The sequence below is a fragment of the Nyctibius grandis genome, chromosome 2, assembly GCF_013368605.1.
Source record: "Nyctibius grandis isolate bNycGra1 chromosome 2, bNycGra1.pri, whole genome shotgun sequence".
In the NCBI taxonomy this organism is placed as follows: Eukaryota; Metazoa; Chordata; class Aves; order Nyctibiiformes; family Nyctibiidae; genus Nyctibius; species Nyctibius grandis.
Window position 1 is genome coordinate 115,912,692 of NC_090659.1, and position 23,014 is coordinate 115,935,705.

General features: G+C 37.9%; 1 protein-coding gene across 1 annotated transcript in view; it reads left to right on the forward strand.

Annotated features, from left to right (window-relative positions):
• Positions 1-1,793: 1,793 nt before the first annotated feature.
• The window catches only part of SLC36A4 (solute carrier family 36 member 4), a 68,451-nt gene continuing 47,230 nt past the window's right edge, over positions 1,794-23,014 (forward strand). Inside the window, exons 1-7 of the mRNA XM_068425418.1 lie at positions 1,794-1,915; positions 2,710-2,800; positions 3,953-4,041; positions 5,348-5,443; positions 6,908-6,992; positions 15,261-15,488; positions 16,754-16,852. Coding sequence (XP_068281519.1) covers positions 1,794-1,915; positions 2,710-2,800; positions 3,953-4,041; positions 5,348-5,443; positions 6,908-6,992; positions 15,261-15,488; positions 16,754-16,852 — 810 coding nt within the window. The remainder of the gene's footprint in view (positions 1,916-2,709; positions 2,801-3,952; positions 4,042-5,347; positions 5,444-6,907; positions 6,993-15,260; positions 15,489-16,753; positions 16,853-23,014) is intronic.

Sequence of the window (23,014 nt, forward strand, 5' to 3'; positions counted from 1 at the left end):
CTCATATTTGAGTGGTTCATAGACCACTATGTACTTTAAAGATGGCATTTGTCCATCCCTTCTTTGCAATGCATCTACAGTCTCACCGACGTTGCAGATTTCACTGATATTCAGTTAGCACTATATTTTTCTTACAAAATAAGTAAGCTTGGTATGGTTAAGGTATTTAATGTCCACTCAAACTATGAAATATTTTTGCTTTCTGAATATTGAAGCATGTTTTAATGTAGCTGATATCTTTTGTGGTATTCTTCAATGTTTTTGGAGTTCCATAAGTAATGTGATAATTCAGCAAGGTGTGCTTGCACACTTGGAAATACTCAGTAATTTTTTTTTAAATAGAAAGTATTAAAATCACAGGGATTTCCTTTTCTTTTTGGTGAAAATGATGGAAGTTGAGGCTTATTCAACACATTTTATGAATGGATACTGTGCTAGGCAAGTGTAAGATAAATAATCTTTTTGCTCTTGGCAGGATTTGTTTTGCTTAACTGTAGTAATTTAAAAATGGTTATAATTTAATCAGCATTAAACTGGCGTAAGCTGTTAGCTGTGCCTGCGAGGCAGCGTTGTTCACTACTGGCTGCTTGCTGTTGCTTGGCGCTGTTATTTAGCTGGATGGTGGAATTGCGTTTGTTGACCGCGGTGGCAGTTTATGCTGCTTTAAAAGGTTCATGAAACTGCAGCTTTCGAAGCACGAAGCCTAATTCCTTTATCTTGGTTCTCTCACCAGTGACTGGAGACATCTTCTGCGGTCCCTGTCTTACCTATCCGTTTTAGGATGGGATGACTCTGGGGCGTGCCCTTGCTCATCACTGGTATGAGTACACTAAATGCTTAGTTTTGCCATAGCTAATGGTGGGTAAGATGAATCTCATCCTTTTGTAACAACGGGTGACTTTTCTGGTTTGCTTTATGTTGTATTAGCTTGCAAAATGATCTAAACCATCAAAATTTTGATGATAAAAAGTTATTTTTCTTAATGAAAAACTGTAGTGTTTGGCCATAATAGTGTGGCCAGCAGGTCGAGGGAAATTATCCTCCCCCTCTACTCTGCCCTAGCGAGGCCACACCTGGAGCACTGTGTGCAGTTCTGGGCCCTCCAGTTCAAGAAAGACAAGGAACTACTGGAGAGAGTCCAGCGGAGGGCTACAAAGATGATCAGAGGACTGGAGCATCTCTCTTATCAGGAGAGCCTGAGGGAGCTGGGTCTGTTCAGCCTGGAGAAGAGAAGACTTAGGGGGAGATCTTATCAATGCTTACAAATACCTTAAGGGCGGGTGTGAAGAGGATGGGGCAAGACTCTTCTCAGTGGTACCCAGTGACAGGACAAGGGGCAACGGGCTCAGACTGAAACATGGGAAGTTCCATCTGAATATGAGGAAAAACTTCTTTACTTTGAGGGTGCCAGAACACTGGCACAGGCTGCCCAGGGAGGTTGAGCAGTCTCCTTCTCTGGAGATATTAAAAACCTGCCTGGACACGACCCTGTGCAACGTGCTGTGGGTGAACCTGCTTTGGTAGGGGATTGGACTAGATGATGTCTAGAGGTCCCTTCCAACCCAGCCATTCTGTGATTCTGTTATGATAATAATGATAATGAGACAGTGTGCCACTTTAAAGAGAGAGAATTTCCTGTGCAAACTTCTGCTGTGCATATCTATCTGCCTAAATCAGCTTTTTAGTTAGGAACACATGTAAACCTCATGGCATGGAAAGTTTGAATCATGTTTTACTTCTAAACTATGAGTTTGTTTCTAATGCTAATGTAGTGTTAACTCTGTTGTACAGACATGGAAGTAATGAAGCCTTTAATTGATGAACAAAATTCAGATGGCATCTCAGATGAAGAGTGTGAAAATAATTTCCTCCCAGTTGAGAAGCATTACCAGCTTGATAATGAAGAAGGCATTACGTGTGTATTACTCTTAATTATCAGCTTGTTAAAATTTGTTGCCTCCGACTTGTTTCTCATGAGTAGTTTACTGAATTCTTAAGGAGTTTTCTTGTACCCACAGTACAGTTTTGTGGTTATATATCAGGCCTTCGCATAGTTCTGCCAAAAAGCAGCCCATTTTGAGCAGGTTCTCTGTTCTTTGGAAGCTAACAATGTTCTGGCCATAAAATATTTCAAGGTGCCCATTTATAAAGTTATTGGGTCACTCAGAATCCAAGCACTGTTTAATTAAGGTTTTTGTTGATTTTATTTTTTCGTAAAGAAACTTCAGAAGACTGGAAATAATGTGTTTGTTAAAGTTTAATTAGAAGAACTTGTAAAGTTGTTTTTTTTTTCTTTTGATAAAGCTTTGGCTGTCAGACTTGTGATTTGCAGCTGGTAATTGTTTTGAATGTTATTGGTTCTAAAAATAGCGTTGATGAAACTTGGTAATTTTGACTCTGAGGCAAAAGGATAATAAAATTGCACAGAAAATAACCTTTCACAAGCTGGAGGATGGAACTGAATATCAGACTTCTATGTTCTGTTTGAGGGAGCTCACATGTAAAGATAAATAAGAACTTTATTTGAATGTGCTTCTGTGAAGTAGCTGGACCACCTTAAAGTAGTTGAAGCTCACAATATATCCCTTTATTAATAAATAACAGAGGGTGTTTTTTTTTTTCCCATCTTTTTTGTTGTGTGTTTTTTTTTTTTTTCCTCCACCAATGTCAGGGTGCTTCTAATGTGACTTTTTATATTTTTATCCTCAGGTTTATACAAACACTTACACACCTTCTCAAGGGAAACATTGGAACTGGACTTCTTGGTCTTCCACTTGCAATAAAAAATGCTGGCATTGTGGTAAGAATTCAGTTATTTTTCATAGATTAGAAAAAATATCTGGAAAGATCTACAGATATGTGTCTGAGCCTGAAAAACTAAAATCTTGACACTTTTTGTCACTACCAGCTTCAATGGAGTTGTGTTCTATTTTTCCTCTTTAGTCTGGTGAAGTTAGTACTGAAGATTGAGGTTTGTAATTTTTTTTAAAAGCTACTACTTCACCCTGAAGACTTTATAGCACGTGTTGTATTTTCCCTTAGCCAAAGTGGTTTTGTGGTGAAAACAAAAACTTTGTCAGAAAAAAGAATGATTTTGCTTCACTCAGACTCCTATGATGTCTCATGGGAATTGTTATTATGGGGTTGTTTATCTTTGTGCAGACTTCTCTAGAGCCAGATTGTATGTCCTAGGAGGCAGCATCAGCTTGTTAAATCAATCTTGTGTTTCTGCAGAAACAGGGAATAGCACAGCTTGTTTATACCAGGTAACAAACTGCATTTCCTAAGGCAGGGTAAATCTAATCAAGTGAAATTTTTACCTTACGACTAAATAGTCCTGTAATTCTTTATTACAGGATGTTCAGTTTAAGAATGAAAGATACATGTGAAAAGCAAGTACCTTCTGTGAAAACTTTTGGCTAAACTTCTACTCTGAAACAAATTACTTAATTAGAAAATTATCTATAACTTGTAATAGTAGAAGTTATGAGGGTTGTGGTTGTGGCTTTTTTTTTTTTTTGATACTGCACATCATCAAGTCTACTAATGTAAGGGAAAGGAACTTTTGTTGTCTTTACCACTTTTAAGTGTTTCAAACCACTGTATTGAATTGTGCAGTACATGCAGTCTTCTCTCTTGATGAGTTTTTTTGGCAAATATCTTAATGAAGCTGTCAGAGGAGTGAAGTTGTTCACACCCATTTGGTGTTTATGGCTTGATCACCCCTGAGTAGCCTTCTGTCAAGTAGTGAACTAGAGGTAAGGAAATCCATAAAACATCAGCAGCAAATCCCCCTCTGAGAGGGGAAAAAAAATCCAGTTACATAAAATTTTGAATTCTTAATTTATTTGCTATAATGTGAAATTTTTGCGTGTAAAGATTTCCCCCCCAGCATATTTTCATGAAAAATTCTGTTTATCTCCCATGTCCTCCCTTTTTTTTTCCATACCAGATTGGACCAATCAGCCTTGTGTTCATAGGAGTTGTATCTGTACATTGTATGCACATCTTGGTACGTTGCAGCCACTGTCTATGTCAGAGGTAAATGTGGAAGTACTCATTCTGTTGCTCAGTTTGAGTATTAATTTTTTCTTTCTTCTTTTCTGTTTCTGATTTTTGACCTACAGAATGTCCTGATGCCGTAGCAGTTTCTTCTCTTCAATTCAGAATCTTGTATTTGAAAGAAACAACACTCAAATTCTTATCGGGCAACTATAAATGATAGCTATGCCTTGTGCAACACTGCTTTAATACATTGAAAAAATATTTGTTCTCTGCTCATACACAAAATGAGGTTGGTTTAACTTGTGTTGCCCAGTATCCTGTTCCCCGTCTGGCAAATAATCAGGTCTTTCTCATTTCAGTTTTAATTACTTAGCTTCAGGCTGTTAGTCCTTTGTCTTCATAACTTTCTTTATAGCTTCTGAAGCTTTCTAGCTTTGAAAAGTATGCAATTTATAAATAGCCAGTCTATAAGTACTTCATAGGAATAAAAGATAAACTAAGAATTGGTGTTGATGTCTTTCATGATTATGTGAGCTCTGTCTCTCTGGATTGTGCCAACTTGGTTCTTCGGAATTGTAGTGCTGAAGGAATGTGTTAAAATGATGCTAGTGAGCAGATAAGCACTAGGTACTCCTCCAAGTTAGTTTTACAATACTGGGGGGAAGCAGTTATTCAAGTTTGACTGGCAGAGTATTTTGATTAATAGTGACTTTTATTAAACATTTTTGTGTAACTGTCAAGTGTTAAAGAGCAGCAGGGGGAGGGTCTCACATTTAATAAGTGCAATGAAGTTTTTGAATTGAATAGAAACACAAAACTGTTTGTGCCCTGTAGCTGGAAAACTTTCCTGCCGGATTAATGTGCAATTGTACTGTGAAGGGATCCTGTTTCCCTTTTTCCTCTGTAGTTTTGAATGGCCTTTGAAGATGTACATAAAACTAAGATCACTGAAACAATTGTGACTGACTGCTTGTCCAGGAAAATCTGTTGAATCCTGTTGAAGTTCTTTGTGACTTTTAAGTTGGAGATTAATTTCTTAAGCTGATATTAATAAGAATCAAGTTTTGGATTAATTTATCAAGAAAGTTGTTCTGTAAGAAACTGATTTAATACTGTTGAATTAGGGGGAAGCAACGTCGTGGTTCACATGCTTGTAGAGTGCTGAGTAGCCCTTCCTGGGGGGAAGAAGCCCAGACCATACCTCTAAAACTCAGCAGCCGCAGAATGGTGCCACAGGTGATTACTTACTAGAATCCTGGGTGGCTACCAGCATTTTCAAGGTAGGGATCTAGGCCCTCATAGTTTCTAGTAACTCCGTTCTTTCTTCACTCTTTGATTTCAGGATGAAAAAATCCTCACTGGGGTATAGCGATACAGTTAGTTATGCTATGGAAGTGGGACCCCTGAGTGCTCTTCAGAAACGAGCTTCTTGGGGCCGGTGAGTTTGCGTTACAATTTAATTTAATAAATTCATTATTTAAAAATAATGGCTAGACTTGGAATGATTAGCAGATTTCCTTTTTACTAACATGTTACCTGCTTCAAGAAGGTGTTCTCCGTGCTTGAAATATTTTTATGCAGTGTTATTTGGCAGTGCTGGGTTAACGGTTGGACTTGATGATCTTAAAGGTCCTTTCCAACCAAAACGATTCTATGATTCTATGATTTTTTTATTTCCTGCAGCCAGCTAGTAGTGGTGACATGGGAGGGTTGGGGAGTGTCTCTCTCTGTTAGGCATTTCAATTTTCGAGTCTACGAGAGCTGTGAAGAAAAGAATTCTGTTTAGTAATATAGGAAGAGAGGTGGTATAACCAGAAATGCATTCTGTATTGTCTAATGTAGTGAAGTAATTTAAGTTTTCGTTCTCTTTTACCATAAACACATTTCTCTGCATCAGAGTTCACTCTTTAAGCAGGTTCACACTGCAAATGTGAATTACTTCAATATATTTATTCTGAAAGGAAGCAAAGCAATTCTTTGATTGTTTAAATATAGCATACAAATAATAGAGACATATTTACTATATTTTGCAATAATGACATGCAGATATTAATAGCTTGTTTTCTCTCTTAAATACTTTATCCCTCTTTCAAAAAAGACCATTATTTTTTCTTTGCCATTTTCTTTGCTTGTGGAGTTTATGACTACACAGTAGTGAAACTCAAAGACTCGGACATGTTGTTCAACGTTAATTTAAAGTGATTTTTTTCCTCACTTGAGGAAGAATTTTTTTTGGTCCTTTTATTTTCAAGGATGCAGCATCTTGCATCATGTGTTTTGGCTTTTACTTTGTTTTGAGTAAGAAAAAGGTGAGCTAGTCTTTTAAGATCTTTTGTGATGACTTCATAGGAATGGAGTAGAGCTCAATTAGAGGGAAAATTGGTTTGTAGTGAAATACAATGACAATTCTGTAATGCACCAGAGTTACATGCCACAAATGGCAATTTGATTTCCAGAGATGCTGTGCTGCAGCAAACCTATTCTCTGAGGCAGATCTCTGCTGTATGCCTGACTCTAGCAAAGAGTTTCATTGCAAGCGTGTCTTCAGGCCACCATTGTGTATAACATATTTCAAAACCAATCTGAATCTGTTTATATTTGTACCACACTGTTAAGTCTTTGAATTTCATTTTATGCCACTTTAAAATATGTGACTACCTTCTTTTTTTTTTTTGAGAAACTTTGATGCCTACTCAACGTTACCTTAAAACCCAAACGCATACAAAACCACCCTGTTTTGCCATAAGAGGAACCTGCATTGCACTGCTCGTGAGATTAATGTGGCATTTGAATCTAGCATTTTGACTACTGTAAAAAGGAGCAGTAATTGCATATTAGGTGGAAGTGGGTTAATTGTCTGGATCCTAAATATAATGCATGTGTTTTTTTTTTTCTTCCTCAGGTATATTGTTGACTTTTTCCTTGTGATAACACAGCTGGGATTTTGTAGCGTTTATGTTGTGTTCTTGGCAGAAAATGTGAAACAAGTGAGTAATGTTACTGTATGGAAACAGTTATGATTTTAGATTCATTTTTCCTCACTTCCATTTCCTATCCTTATAAAGTCCAACAGAACTACTTGTAAAATGTGGAGATGAGAGATGCACAGAATGGGTTCTACCACAGTTTCCCCAAAAGAGCTTTTGGTAAAAAGGAGCAATGTGCAAGGTGAACTAAATTCAAATCTTGTGCAAGTGTTTGTGGCTTCATTGTCCTCTGATTTGTTCGTTGAATTTAAAAATTAATTGTGGAAATGATAGAAATAAGGCTGAAACTGGTCTAGGAGCCAGCTGTCCCTGAATTTGTGGTGGTTTTTTTTTTTTTTTTTTTTTTTTTTTTTTTTTTTTTTTTTTTACCGGGCCTTCTGCTGACTTCTTTTTTTTCCCCTGGCCTCCATGGCATATTTTTCCCTTTTCATGTCACTGGAATCTTTCTTTGGTTCTTGTTTAGTCTCTTCCCTTTTCTAGAATAGTTTCATCTGCCACAGAATCCGTTGTATCTAAACCAATCCTGATTTTTGTTCTTAAAAATGCCTGTCATTGATGTTTCCGCAGCCTCCGCAGTAGTCAGTTCAAATGCTTTCTTATCTGTTAGACAGCTGCTTCTTTGTAGAAGCTTAAAATTTCTCATCGGCATTGTAAGTCCTTTATTTCATGTTCTAGCTATAAGTAATTTATTCTTTTCTGTTTGTGGATACCTCTTCTATTTTTGAATATTGTTGTCATGTCTCCCTCTATTAGATACAGGGGAGACATCATAGAATCTAATAATTCTTCTTGCTCTTCTGCAAACACTCTGCCGGTGGTCACATCTCTCTCTTTTTTCCAAGTTTTATCCCTGAAGTTGGTTATGTTACTCTAGTTGAAGTTTTGCTTGTGACTAATAGAGCTGAAAGGTTATTTCACAGATCTTACAGATCATATTCCAGACTTGACACTTCAAGATAATGGTCATTTTGCAGCAGCATGTCATTGCTAACTCATGATTGACTTGTGATCCACTGTAATCTTTCGATCCTTTACTGCAGAGCTTCATTCTAGGCAATTCTTCTGGTTCTTCTTTCTGTACAGGTGGTTTCTGCTTACCTATATATCCTTTATTTTTCCTTACTGGATTGATTTTTAGCGGTTCTCAAGATTGAATTTTCATCCTGTTCTTCAATATATTTTCACTTTCCATCTAGAATAGATGTTTAAACCCTGCTTACTACATCATTTGTGTTATTAATGAAAATATTAAATAGCACTGATCATGTAGCATTTCATGTGCTTACTGTAAATATTATTACACATATGTGGTATTAAACATGTGCAAACATTTCAATATGTTATAGAATTTTAAATAGATTGGATATTAATTATTAGAAAAATACTGTGATTCATTTGTGCAAGTTGATTTATCTATGGATGTCTAAAAATCAAATATTTCGTCATGCCGTATTTATGGAAAAGTCAATTAAAAATGGCAAATGAATCCCCACAACCCCAAATGCCTATACACAATGCCCCAACCTTTCAATAAAACACAACTGTCCCTTTTCGCTTTCACAGCCATCTGTCACTGATGAAAGCAAACAAAACCATGCCTATCACTTTCATGACAGCTGCTCCTGCTTTCATTGATGGTTTTTGTCTCTTGTTCTCCAGTCCTTCTAAGCAATTCTTTTTCTCATTGGTGGAGATTTTTCTGTTGATGGGCTCCCTGATGTCTGCTGGTCCTTTCTCTTTGCACACTCAGCAGTTGCAGTCAGCAGTTTGTGTGTCTGAGCAGGTGGTCTATGGGAGGTCAGCCAGCACAAGTCAGCTGCTCAGATGGGAACCACAGGTGCTTTGAGCTTGGGGTGCTCTCTCCTCCATGGCTTATTAAGATGCCAGGACTCCACCAATGTACTCTGCTGTGTTTTCTGCTCATAAGATTATGGTTAGTTACTTGACATAAAACTAATGAGGATGAATCTGAGCCTGTATCTAAACATGTGCTTCTGTAATTAGTGAAGTTGGTGAGGAATAAGGTATGGCAAGTTACTGAGTGTTAATCATCCATATGGACTCTTATTCTACCCAAAAGGTGAAACAAAGTTGTCTTGGCATAGCTTGACTTACTTTAATGAGGTAGAAGAGTGTCCCCTTGGACAGTTAGTACATAGGAGATAGTCTGTTTTTTCCTCCCCTTGTAGATGAGTATTTGTATTGTGTTTAAAAAGTATTCCAAGTTCTATAGATGAAGGTCCTATGAAGATGAGGCAAACTTGTGTATTTGGAAGCTGAATAGTCTGAATTTGCATCTTGGGAGAGAAAAAAACAAACAAACCAACCTTAAACTACAGTCACACTGTCACAATCTGTCTTAATACCTATAACCACTACATCTGATGTCCATTTGCTGGCCTTCTGAAGTGGGGATTTTTGTTGCATCCTTTGTAAAGTAAGTTTGAATTGAAACTTTTCCTATCAAATACGTATCTGATCAACTGATCATCTGATCAAGTTGTTATATATGTAACAAAAAGCAAAAGGCAAGACTGAACATTTACTGATGCTGGCTTTTGTAGATTTTGGAAGAAACAAAAACTTTTCAGGAATCCTGTTGCTGCTTTCTTAAAGAAAGGTTGAAAGATCTTGCAGAAAAGCAACCTCTGCAAAAGCAGTGGCTGCAGAGACCCATGGCATGTATCCTGTGAATAAATTAAAGTCATCAGCAATTCAGAAGTCCCACTTCGAAGAGTATTCGATTCAGATTGCCCTGTGCTCTTTCCTCTGGGAAGGAGAAGGCTGTGGTTTCTTCCAGGCAACTTTACGTTGCAGAAATCTGTCCCGTAGAGGGCACCAAAGAACACCAGTTGTTGCTGCTTTAAATCTAATTATTCGGGTAGTGGATGAGGCAGGTGAATAGAGGGAATGAGGGCTGCGGAGCTAAGATAAAGGAAAAACATAGTAATAATGTTACTAATACCAATCCTTGACCAATACCTCCGTGTTATGCTCTGTAGTCTTCTGATGATGTTTGCATGTTGGTGTGTGCGAATTAAGCCTATTTCAACCAGTGGGAACTTCCACTGAGATCTTTTCTTTGATATTCTTAGTTAAAAGTAGTACCAACCCAAATTTAGTAGTCTTTTCCTTCCCTTTATTTACTGTTCCAGAGAACTAAGATGTGGCAAAGAATTTAAAATGTGTGTTAGGATTGGAAGTTGAACAGTATTCACTGAGCTTTGTGACATATACAAAAGTGTATGTATGTACGTATGCCTTTTTCAAGAACAGATCCATTGGATGGATAAGTGAAAAGATTTGCCTAAACTGGCTGATATTCCCATGATATTTCAGTTTATGTTGCTTTGTTTAGGAAAAAGACAGATATAATGTCTACTGTTCTTGGCCCAGTGTGACTGCCATATGCAGTGATGCAGTAGCAGAGGGCAGCAGGAGACTGAGTGATTGTTGGCCAGAATAGGAATCTGAGATTATATTAATTCTAATATTTAGGAGACGAGGTTAGACAGATAGTGAGTCATAGTTTGTCCTAACACAATCAACAGTAAAGTTACACTGAGCTAAACAGCATATGAGAAAGAGTTTTAAAAAAAAAAAAGTGCTCCTGCTGCTTTGTGTTTTGTTACTTGTTATAGCGGTTTTAAGTGTTATCTGATTTTTTTTTTTAAATCTAGTAAAACACTTTCAAAGTGACAGTAATGTTAGCCCGTGCTTAAACAAATCTGTATAATCTCATCTTCATTAGAGTTTTCCTCTGCTGCTCTTTACTGTCAAATCTCCCACAGGCAATTGCTGTACTCTAAGAGGGAGAATAGTGATCCTTACTTTTAATAATTTTTGCATTTTACTTTCCGACTCAGCTTTCTTCCACCTGTCAGTCACTGTTGCCTGTTTGTTTAGCTCTCCCACAAGATTAACCTTTGCTGGATCTTATCTGGTGTGCCTCTTCTGACTGAATGTACAGAATCACTATTCTGTCATGTCTCAAAATCCACCTCTGCAGTATGGATATTTTCTTGCCTAAACCCATAGTGGTACTGCCCTGACTGATGCTGTTAATCTGCTTTATTGATATGAAGTTGATTTAAAGGTATATATCCACAAAAGGGAATGAACTGCCCTCCTGTGCTTTTATATCAGTATAACTGTGTCCATAATCAGTTACACGGTATGTGCATATGTGTGTATGTGTACGTCAAATTGATCCCCGAAGTATTTTAGTGATGCAAATACCTGTGTATAATGGACAAAATGAGAATGGCTTGATAGTCAACAGTTGAACTGAAAATTTCAAAGATTTCTTTTTTCAATAAATTGAAATATTAATTTTGAAGTCATGGGCTTCGCATTTTGCTGCACGCAAGTAATAGCTAGTGGAGAGTAAATTTCAGAAACTTCCTCCTCACCCAGACAATACTTCTGTCTTTAGCAGTGTTGCATTTCACAGTAACCTCTTCATCTGATGGCAAGCTGATCTCTAAAATACTCTGCCTGGGATAGGTGTGTGTACTTTCAGAGTTATTAGGGGATAAGTGGAAGTTAACTAACCATTTCAAGTGTTTTTTTTTCTCTATACAAAGCCGTAATCTTTCGTAGTATAGGCTTCGGGAAACGGGGCTGTTTCAGGTAGGGCTCTGATTTTCTTTTTTGATTTATCTGAAGACTTACAGCAGAATAGTAATAGAATCATAGAATAGTTTGCATTGGAAGGAACCTTTAAAGGTCATCTAGTCCAACCCCCCCTGCAGTGAGCTGGGACATCTTCAACTAGATCAGGTTACTCAGACCCAATCCAACCTGACCTTCCTTTGGGGTTGGTCAAATCTCACTAGGGGGAAGGCTATCACATATAAATAAGGCTTGTTACATTTTCTGAGTAGAGTTACAAAATATCTTCATACAGTGACAGCTGTGAGCACACAGAACAAAGATGGGAAGAGAGTAAGGAATTACCCTGCTTTATACTGTCAAAGTCTGGTTAAAGCAGTGTCACTGTTGTTCTCTGAAGACAAAGAGAAAGGAGGGAGTCTGGGACCAGATGGGCTGTATCTGAGAGTGCTGGGAGAAACCTGAAGTCTTTGAAAGACCATACAGAGTCGGGGAGGTCCCTGAGAACCAAGGAGAGGCAAATGTACTTATCTTCATTAAAAGGCCAAAAGAATAATTTGGAGAATTACAAGCCAGTCAGCCTCTCTTCAGTCCCTTTGAAAATGAGGGATTGAGTGTTCTTGGAGAACATTTCTGGGCACATGAGGGAGAATGAGGTGACTGGAACGAGTCAGCATGGATTCACCAAGGGACTGATCAACTTGATTGCTTTCTGTAAGTAAACAAGTCTGAATTTGTACATAATGAGAAAGTACGAGATGTCACCTTGACTTTAGCAAGGTTTTTCATGTTGTCTGTGACAATATCCTTGTATCCAAGTAAAGCTGTTATGGTCTGGATGATGGATGGTCTGGATGATGAATGGATGGATGGACAACTAGTTGTGGAAAAAAAAAAAAGCTGGTTGTATGGTCAGGCTCAGAGGTTGTGGTCATGATCATGAGTCAGCAGTGTGCCCTGACAGCAAAGGAAACCAACAGCATCCTGGGTTGTATGAACAGGAGAACTGCTGGTAGACTGAGGGAAGTGTTTATCATCCTTCACTTTGCATTTGTTAGACCACATCTAGAATACTCTGTCAAGTTTTGGATATCCCTGATATCAAAAAGTTGTTGACAAACTGGAGTGAGTTCAGAGGAGGGCTGCTGAAATGATCAGGGCTGAAGCACTTGCCCTGTGATGGCTGGGGAAATTGGGCTTGTTCAGCTTGGAGAAGAGCTGGCTTTTGGAGGACCTAACAGCAGCCCCCTAGGACTGCAAAGAGGTTGTCTAGAAAATGGAACCAAGCTCTTTACTGAGGTCAAGTGGGAGGACATGAGAAAGTGGTCATAAAATAACACAGGAGCTTCTGACCTGAGGCAAACGAAAACTTTAAGACAGTCAAGCACTGGAACCGGTTGCCCAGAGAGGTTGTGCAGTCTCCATCCTTAGAAGTTTTCAAGACCTGGCTGGAGAATGAGGAGAGGAACAATCTGGTTTGACCCCATAGCTGATGGAGCTGTGATCAAGCAGTTGGACTATAGACCTGCTGAGGCCCCGTCTAACCTAAATTATTCTATGATTCAGTGAATCCAAACCTCCAGTTTTGGATGAGGTAGTGCAGAAGATTGTTGAGAATACAATGTTTTGTGTAGTAGATAGATAGGAGACTTGATAAGGCAAAGTGACTCAAATGAGAGATGGTGTGGAAGAGAGGAAGGGGCAGGAGGAAGGCTTTGTGAATTTTGTGGAACTGACATTTATTCCAGACCTAGAATTGCAGCTTTTGGGTGCATTTTCATAACAAAAAAAAAATCTGTCTAGTGCTTTTTGTTACAGAGAAAAGAATTTAAAGTTAATTCTGTCTTCCTGAGTTTGTGGATTGTTTGAAACAATTGAAATAAAATGAATTGTGCATTTTTTTTCCACCTAGACTTGTGAAGTCTGAGTTTTGGCAGACTTGCCAATCCGAATGACTTGGTTTACATACACTTGGTTTTACATTATCAACTAACTCCCTCTGTCTCATGAAGGTCTCAGAGTCCCAATGATCCCTTGATTGCCTACTGTATTTCCAGCCTGTCCTCTTTTCTCCCCTTCATCCTCTTTCTCAAGGTAAAAAATCAATAGCCCTGAGTTGCTGTGACCTATAAAATAAAATGGATGCCATTAAGTATTGGTAATGATGCTGTTTTCTTATGACTGCCATAGCTACATATAAACTTACATTGTAATATTAATACTTGACCCTTTTATGGTAACAGCCTAACATTTTTGGATTTTTGAGGCAGGATCTATAATCTTATTAGTTCACTTGCGCAGATAACAACTGACAATTTAAAGAGCAAACCATGTTGAAAGAATTGCCCGTAAATTAGTCAGTCTTGGGACCATGCGTGTGAACTATGTGATGAGAATAATAATATTTAAGCATTGCTACACTTGTACGCTTCCTGGGATTGTAGGGTTATACAGGCTTCCTCTGAGTTCAGTTCTACATTAAGTTTAAGACTGTGGCTGTAGTAAGGAGACAGAGCATTGTCTTCAGTTTTTTTGTTATATATTGATTTCCCATTTTTGTTTAATTCTCTTTGTGCTATAAGGTACTAATTTTTTTTTTACTGTCTAAGTGTCTTTTCATGCTCATCAAGCCGCAGGCTTTCTGCAGCATGAACTGGTAAAGCACAGACATATGCTGATTTGTAAGATGGTGAATGCAGTGGAAGGGAAAAGAAAATGATACACTCCTAGGGAAGAGGCATGATAAGATTTAAAACAATCGGATTTGAAGTGTTATCATTTTGCAGCAAGCAGAATAACCACCAGCTCTTGATGTTTTGATCGTGGTGTGCACATAGCGCAGAATAGATTTCCACAAAATAAATTTTGGCAGTTATGGCCACATTAACGTTCTTCCAAAAGATGCAATGAGAGTTGTTAATAGTCCCAGACTCAGTTTTCTGAATTGCACCATGAGCAAGTATTGTAATGTTGTATACAAAAAACCTAGTACACTTCCACATTGTGTGCTACTGTTTATCTATAGGCATGAATTTATATCAATTTAGTGGTTACAGGATTCTCAACCGTCTCAGAGCTCATGTTTTTTTTTGAGTTAACAGTGATTAATAAAAGTGAAGCTAAGCAAAAATAAAGTCATATGAATTAAAATAAAGACAGGCAGGCTCATATTCTAACATTATTTTGTATGTGTGCTGCTGTGATGTGGATAGAAAAGGCATAAGGTTATTAGGCACTGAACTCAGGCACAATAGCAGTTGGCCATCTAACCCCCTTACTCTCCTTAGGAAAGTTCAAACACTAATATTTAGGCCTAGATCCATCTCGATCACATTCATTTTACCAAACTCTCCCTTTCTGAAAGGAGTCTGATCTAAACTGCTCATGTGGATTTCCTCTTCAGTCAGTGGTGGGATAAAGACACTTTCAGATCTTTGAGGTCCTGACTTCAACATTTGTCTTAAGGATGAAACACTTGCTAAAAGTGCCTTATCTTTCCCTCTGCACCGAGAGTACAGGGATCCTGAAACGCCTGACACTCTGCAGGTAAAGCAGAGGGACAAATTCCCCTACAGAAAAACAGCGATGTGACAGTATATGGAGACTTAGTGCTACCACTGTTTAACACGTTTTGATTTTTTTTTTTTCCTACAGGTCCATGAAGGATTCTTGGAAAACAAGACTGCTCCCTTAAATGTCAGTGCCACCAGCAGTTCTTCTGAGAAAAGGAGTACTGATTTACGAATATACATGCTGTGTTTCCTGCCATTCATGATCCTCCTGGTCTTTATTCGTGACCTTAAGAGCCTGTCCTTTCTTTCATTGCTTGCCAATCTGTCCATGGCTGTCAGCCTGGTGATCATTTACCAGTATATTGTTAGAGTGAGTATAAAAGGAAGTTTATTACCTTTTTTTCCAGTGTGGCAAGTTGTATTTGCTGCATGTGGCAGCTGGTCTCATGATAGATATATACTGACTGACAGTTTCTGAAAGGCAGAATTATCTTGTATTTAACTGAGGCATCGTAAGGAGATGTCTTAATACTTGAGACATGCTTTAAACACGGCCGTTTACAGCTCTTTTGAAAGAAAGGATAATATTGCTGCACTTAAGAAAAATATGTATTTTAACAACTTGGAGTCCTTGAGTGGAAGAATATGTGAATTTTTATGTGTTGCACACAGAAATTGCAAGGTTTTATTGTGTAGTCAATCTTTTTGTTGGAATAGAAGAACAATTTCAACGGCAACATTTATTTCTAGTGTTTCTCCAGTACAGTTAAGAAAAATTTAAAATTTATGCTTTAAGAATGCATATTGCAGACTTCCATCTCCTGAGAAGTTGAATAGTTGCTGCATTTTCTGGGTTGCTGCTGTTTTTCATATTTGGAGGCATTTCATAATTGAACAAGTTAAACTGATGGCTGGCTGAAAAAAATTCACACATAGAAACCTCTACATTTTTATTTCTTATGATTTTTGAAAGGTAATAAGTGATAGATGCTGTTGCACACATGGTGTAGATAAGTGGTGAGTGTCACTATTGTTTGAGAAAGCTTTGCATGAGTGTTATGAGTGGGAAGCAGAGGATGGGGAGGAAGACAGAAAAGCCAGGGAGAGGTATTGGCTGAGTGAGAAGGCAGGAGAAGTTATGTAGAAGAGATTGGGGGAGACAGAGAGTAATTAATTCTTCTGCAGGAACCCAGCTTGTGTTAAAAAGGTTTTCTTTTACTGTCCCTTATGGTTATGAAGAATATCTGTGCGGCATGAAAGCAGATTAGAAAATGCAATACTCTGAGAATAGCAGAAGTTTGCAGAAGATTAAGCTTGAGGTGTGAGCTTTCCCTTTTGTTTTAATTGATGCTCAGTCATATACATGAGTGTGGTACTTGAAATGTGAAAATTTCTAGTGTCTGTCATATGAACCTAGAATAAATATATCTGCAAGTGTCTGTGTAGGGGTGGGAAGGTGGCTATAAATGTGTATAAAGGATTAAGTTTGGGAGGAAAACCAGAGATTGTAAATAGCAATGTGTACTCTACTGTGAACACGTACTGAGTTTTCTTTCCTATAGCATAACGTGTTAATCAAAATGTAGGAACAGCTAATGCACTTTACATAGCACAGTTTTGCTTTGTTTTCTTCAGGATATAGTAGATCCTCGAAAACTGCCTCCTGTGGTTGGCTGGAAGAAATACCCGCTGTTTTTTGGGACTGCAATATTTGCTTTTGAAGGAATCGGTGTGGTAAGTGCTTTTCACTGACTCTTCAAAATACCGGAATCTGTGCTAGATGATGGGATACAGGCAGTTTTACTCCTGGTGTTATTTCCTTGTTTTTGTTGAAGCACTAATCTCCCATGTTGATATGAAAAGGGTTAACTTGTCTTGTCAAATTAGGCAAGAGTTGAGGACACAACATCCCCATCAAAGGGGAGCTTGGTGAATACCAGTTGCTACTTGGACACTTAGCACCTTCCCAAATTACAAGAATGCCTTTGGTTCCAAATAGATTGAGAGAACAGTGTAATAATACCTAGTATCATAGTATACTATATAATAATATGATACTCAGCTAATAATATGATAATACTATAATTATAATGATTCAGCAGCTCAGTTTTAGATGATGAGTGTGTAAAAAAATAGAAACGTATTCAGCATCCTTCTTTTTCTTTGGGATCGCAGAAGACAAAGTGATTTATTAGAAATGTATTATTCTTCCTGCTTCAGACTTGTCTATAGGTGTGAATTCATAGAAATGGAGATGATAAAAAAAGGATAGAAATTTCAGAATATTTCGTTTGATTCATGGCCTTCTGACAATGAACCTCAGTTCCTCATTGTTTCCTGAAAGATGTCAATTAAATAGTTCTATTACTCTGACAATTTTTTTTTTAAAAGTGGGTCCTTTTTAATCTCTTATTCACTTATTACTGTTTCCAAGGGCTTTCTGATTGCATTTCACACTAGCAAAATTTGCGAGTTAGTTAGCACTTGTGTTCCACATGGCATATTTTAAAAAATACCTGAAAAGGCTTCTGGAATGGTAGATCATAATGTCTTTAAACTGTTGGGAAATTACTATATACACTTTTATCTGTTATTAATACGATTACGTACTTCAGCAAGTCTTACTGTATGCTTAAAATTAGAAAACCAAACAAACAACCCCCTCTTCCACCCAAAATACCCAAACCAAAACAACCCCAAACTAGCATGCAATTAATCTCAAATGATTGTCATTGATGTAACACAGAAGAATTTTCAAATCTCTTTTCTTTTCTGGAATTGTCAGTTCTGACTTAAACCAGAATATTTTACCTTGATGCTGAATTATCACTGCCAGAAGAGCTGAATAGCAAAAGCTTTAGCTCCTATTACGTTACAAAAGTGTGTTTTCACACATGGGATATGTGTATCTAGTGACTGTGAGTCTCCATTTCCCAAACTGTTCTCAACTGTTTCCCAAACTATGAACTGACTGATGCAGAGGTTTAGCTACCATATATCTGCGTGTATCTGGACATCTTTCCTTTTGTCAAATGGAAGTTCCATCATAAGAAATCAGCCATTTGTCTGGGATTGTTTGATGCCTCCAGGTCTTGGGAAAAAAAACCTATGCTCAGTGAATCAGAGAGATTGGACTGTACTAAACTTGTTGCTCTTAAATTGTATGGTCTGTCTGGGACAGACTGCACTTACTGCGTGTGGGTAAAGACGCACTTACTGGGACAGATGCACTTACTGGAGCGAGTCCAGAGAAGGGCAACGAAGCTGGTGAAGGGTCTAGAGCACGTGTCTTATGAGGAGTGGATGAGGGAACTGGGGTTGTTTAGTCTGGAGAAAAGGAGGCTCAGGGTAGACCTTATCGCTGTCTATAACTACCTGAAAGGAGACTGTAGCAGGGTGGAGGTTGGCCTCAGGCAACTAGCGATAGGACAAGAGGACACAGCCTCAAGCTGCGCCAGGGGAGGTTCAGGTTAGACATTAGGAAAAATTTCCTCACAGAAAGGGTCATTAGGCATTGGAATGGGCTACCCAGGGAGGTGGTGGAGTCACCATCTCTGGAGGTGTTTAAGAAAAGACTAGATGTGGCACTTAGTGCCATAGTCTAGTTGACACAGTGGTGTTAGGTCAAAGGTTGGACTCAATGATCCCAAAGGGTCTCTTCCAACCTAGTTGATTCTGTGATTATGTGAATATTAATCATCAATGATTTGAGTAGCGGAATAAATGATCTATAAGGCACAGTATAAAACAGTACACCTTGGCCATAGCAGTCAGGAGGATTTATTTTCAAAGATACTTAATTGATTTTGTTTTTATTAACGGGGGAGTATCTCATGTAGACAGAAAAAATTGGCAGTTCATAATACCGTGCTCAGTATGGAAACGTGTTTGTCTGGTTTCTTTGAACCAAATAATAGACTGCAAGGGAGATACTCTGGCACTGATTTTTTTTCATCCCATTGTTCCAAAGAGTTTTTTATATATTGATTTGTTTTTCTTTTCTTTTAGTTTAGTACTTGTCATCACTTAAAGTATGACCGTAGTTCTTCAATAACTCTATTAAAATTAGTGAGACTAATTAAACAGAGGAGTCTAAAGTCCTGTTCACTGTGGGGAATGTGATTCAGGGAGGTGCAGTGATTCAACAGACTCCTGGTAGGATTTTCTTCTTGATCTTGAGAGAGTATGTTTCTCTTTTAGATGGTGAGTGTATGAACATGGGTTTTGGTTAAAATGTGTCATTAGTTTAGGACTGGTTAGCTGTCCCTGTGTAATAAGAAAATCAGCAGTATGGAAGTAATTTGGACTATCATTGCTTTGCCTATAGTTCATCCCTAGAGAAATAGACTTTAAGAACCTTAATTTTACTGACTTGTGTCTGTAATAACTCAGAGGAGGAAGGGTAACCTATTTGTGATTGAAATATAGAATCTCAAATAAACCTAGGCAGTACCTAGAAACTAGTACTCATGTAATACTAAGAGCTAGTTAAACATTTCATCAGCCAGTGTGTAGCTTCTCTCTGGATGTGGGTTCCCTGTGCCAGATGATGCTAACTGGCAAATCATGGGGCTGGTGTTCAGGCTACCGAAGAGAAGAGAGTACCAACACTACTTCTTGAATACAGGAGCTGCAGGTGGTATAGTGGAGTGAATGTGTCTTTCACAGAACATGTAACATTATTTTTTAAGAACCGTGTTTGAGAGCCTCTTTCGTATTCCAAAGGTGAGTAGGTCTGTTTTTATAATGAATGTGAGATTTTTGTTGTTGAATTAGAAAGTCACTTCAGACTGTGCTCCTGAGTGTGCCCAAAATGGAGTTAAACTTCTTGAACATACTTTTCAGAAGAGTGTAAAGCCAAAACCTTCAGGCTGGATGTGTCTGTAGCATTACCATGTGCAGGTAATAGCTTTGCATAATGTTATGCTTATCTAATAGCAGTTACACTTAATGAATATTTTGCGGTGAAAGTCTGGTTCACTTTCTCGTTTGAGGTATAAAAACCAAGTCCAAATGTGGAAGTGATATTTTAATATAAGCTTCAGGGAGAAGGAGGATGAAATAGATTCATAATGTTTAAACAAGAAAGATAATTTTTCTTCTCTATTACATCTAAATATGCTAAGTACGGTTTGTACAATTGAGTACAGTTTTTTTTCCCTCTTGAGTGCTGCAGACTGATTAGCCTAGCGAAGAGAAAATGTTACTTTCCAACATTAATTTCAGGTTTGGAAAATAAGGCTTCTGATGTTTTAGCCTATTGCTTGAAGATGCCTGTTCAAACTGCTTTTGAACTTGGATATCACAGCTTCGCAGTAGAAGGTAGGATGGTATTTGTATACAAAATGACAGGCTCTGGAATCACATTAGGCAGCAGCTAACCAATTCCAGGAGATGTAAAAAAGAGAAAACTAAGTAGATTATCGTTCTAAAATGTCATTATTTGGATTTTGACAGTGATGCGGATGAGCTTGTTAGGCCTGTGGCTTTTGAGATAAAAGCCTCTCATTGTCAAAAATTTTTTCACCAGATTCATATTATCCTTTAAAAAAATTAATAAAACCCAGTAGCACTCTTTTGTCTTTGAGACCACACTGGATTTGTCAGAAACAAACATTTAACAGGTAATGTGACATCATCTAAATCTGGTTGGAGCATCTCTAGACTGGGGTGTATCAATTTCACTGGTGTTCTTTTGAGATGATGCACAGGCTTGTGTCATCAAAATATGAAAGGTGGGAGTTCTCAGAGGATGTTTTTGCATTTGGACAAACAAGTGTAGGTGACTGGATTTGATGACTGTGGAGATGACCTACTCCTAAATGTACGTGGTGAATGTTGTGTCAGCAAGAAGCGTGTTGTAGCTGCTGTGCAAAATCACTTGGTTTGGATGTTTTCTGAAGGTGGTTAATGTAAGAGAGAAGGAAAAAGATTGTGAGGAAATTTGTAGAAACAGAGAATGATGTTAGATGTAGCAGATAAAAAAATGCATCAGAAACTGTAAAAAAAATGATCTGCCATATTCAGCTGAATGTTGAGAGAAGATGTTATGATGCAAGTATTGGACAGACAGAGAATCAGAGGGGTTTTTTTTCTTTCAAAACTATTCAATCATCTAGGTAGTGTTAGCTTTTTAGGAAAATAATTTAAAAGAATTAAAGAGTGAAATTAATTTCTGACTCCAGAAAAAAAGGACAAGAAAGCGTGTTCACCTTCACTGTTCCAAAAAACGAAGCAATAGAACCAAAACTAAAAACTAGTTGTGATTCTCTCTTTTGCATTCAGTTAAAATGTTAGGTTTTCTGAAGTCATTGCAACAGGGACTATACAGGGACTGGAAAGAAATTTAGAGTGAAAATCTATCCAGCAGTTGCCCAACAGTGGCATAGTGGCAGAACAAGCACTGGCTCAGGTCATACCTCCCGTCAGCCTCTGTCTCCTTATGACCACGTCATGAATCTTTTGGGTCCTGATGGAATTTAACAGTTTAGGGAGCAGGGAGTTTGTGTAATATATGTGTAACTGGTTGTTACTTGGCTTCCTGTTAATCCTGACAGAACTTTCAGCTTGTCTGGAATAGGTGATACTTGATATTGTATAAAACCAGGCTCAAGCTCTTTGCATAATTTCTTTGGGGATTAGTTCTGCCAAGGGAAACACATCCTGCATTGACAACTGGCTCGAAACGCCTACTGCTGCTCAGAGAGTGTGCCTGAACTGGGAAGGCTCGCCGCTGGGCCTGGGAAGGGTCGCTCTCACCTGGACTGAGTGATGCAGAAAAGGCTGAAGTGAAAAATTGCCTGTAGTTTTCATCCTTCAAAGCTCTTAATAAGGAGGTGTAGTAAAGCAATCTAATTGCAACTGAGGACAAAATAATTGGAAGTGTTGTCTGTCCTACCTGGCAGTTTTTGATGTGAAATATAGAAAGATGACTTGATAGGTACTATATGGACACAGAAGGTTAATTCATTTAGAGGAATGAACGTACTTTGTCTGTGTGGCAGTAAAGTAACACTTCTAGCCATATGTCTCCTTTTGTGTTTTTCCTGCTGTTCAACACTGTCATTTAAGAATTGATTCAAGTTTTGAAACTCTTCCTGGTTTAAATTTTGCATTCTCTACCAGATTAAGTTGCAGTGCAAGCTCAGATTGCTTTCTGGAGGAAAAATGTCAGCAGTGGAGACTCTGAATTATATAAAGAAGATCCTCAGTTAAGATGTATAATGTATTTTAATTGAGATGAATGAAAATTTTGAAACGCGTCCGAATGTGCGCCTTTTTAGAGATCTCTTTGTTCCAAAGTATGAAATGACTTCTTCAGGATTTCTAGTGTAGGAGAAATATAACAGTGTGGGATGGATTGGCAGTGGTGATACTCAATGATAGGTCAGGAAGTGAATATCAGTGGGTGACCAGGAGGAAAGGAATGATTGCCCTGTAGAAAATAATACAGCAGCAGTTCAAATGTATCAATTTGTTTGTTAATTAGTGGATGAAATCTGCTTTTTTTCATAACTTACTTTGGTTAAATTGAAAACAGTAAATACTCAGTCATTTAAAAAGCAATTTTGTATGATGGACAGTAGCTTTTACAGGGCAACCCTGTTGCACTGAAACTGTTTTGTCTGTATTAGATTTGATGTTAAGTGTTAACCAGAGATGACAAGCTTGTTTAATTACAGTGTCATACTGTTAATCAAATATGACTTGCATGTCTACTGAAAGATAAGCTGAACTGTGGGCTTTATCCCACTATTTTGACTAGATCTTCATTACCTGTCTTCATTAGAGAAGCTTAGACATTTTACTTATATGTAGACATATATTAGGTGTCTTAATCTTGAACTATATCCCATCTTGAGTATCTGAGACGGGCGTACAGTTCTCCTGAAAGAG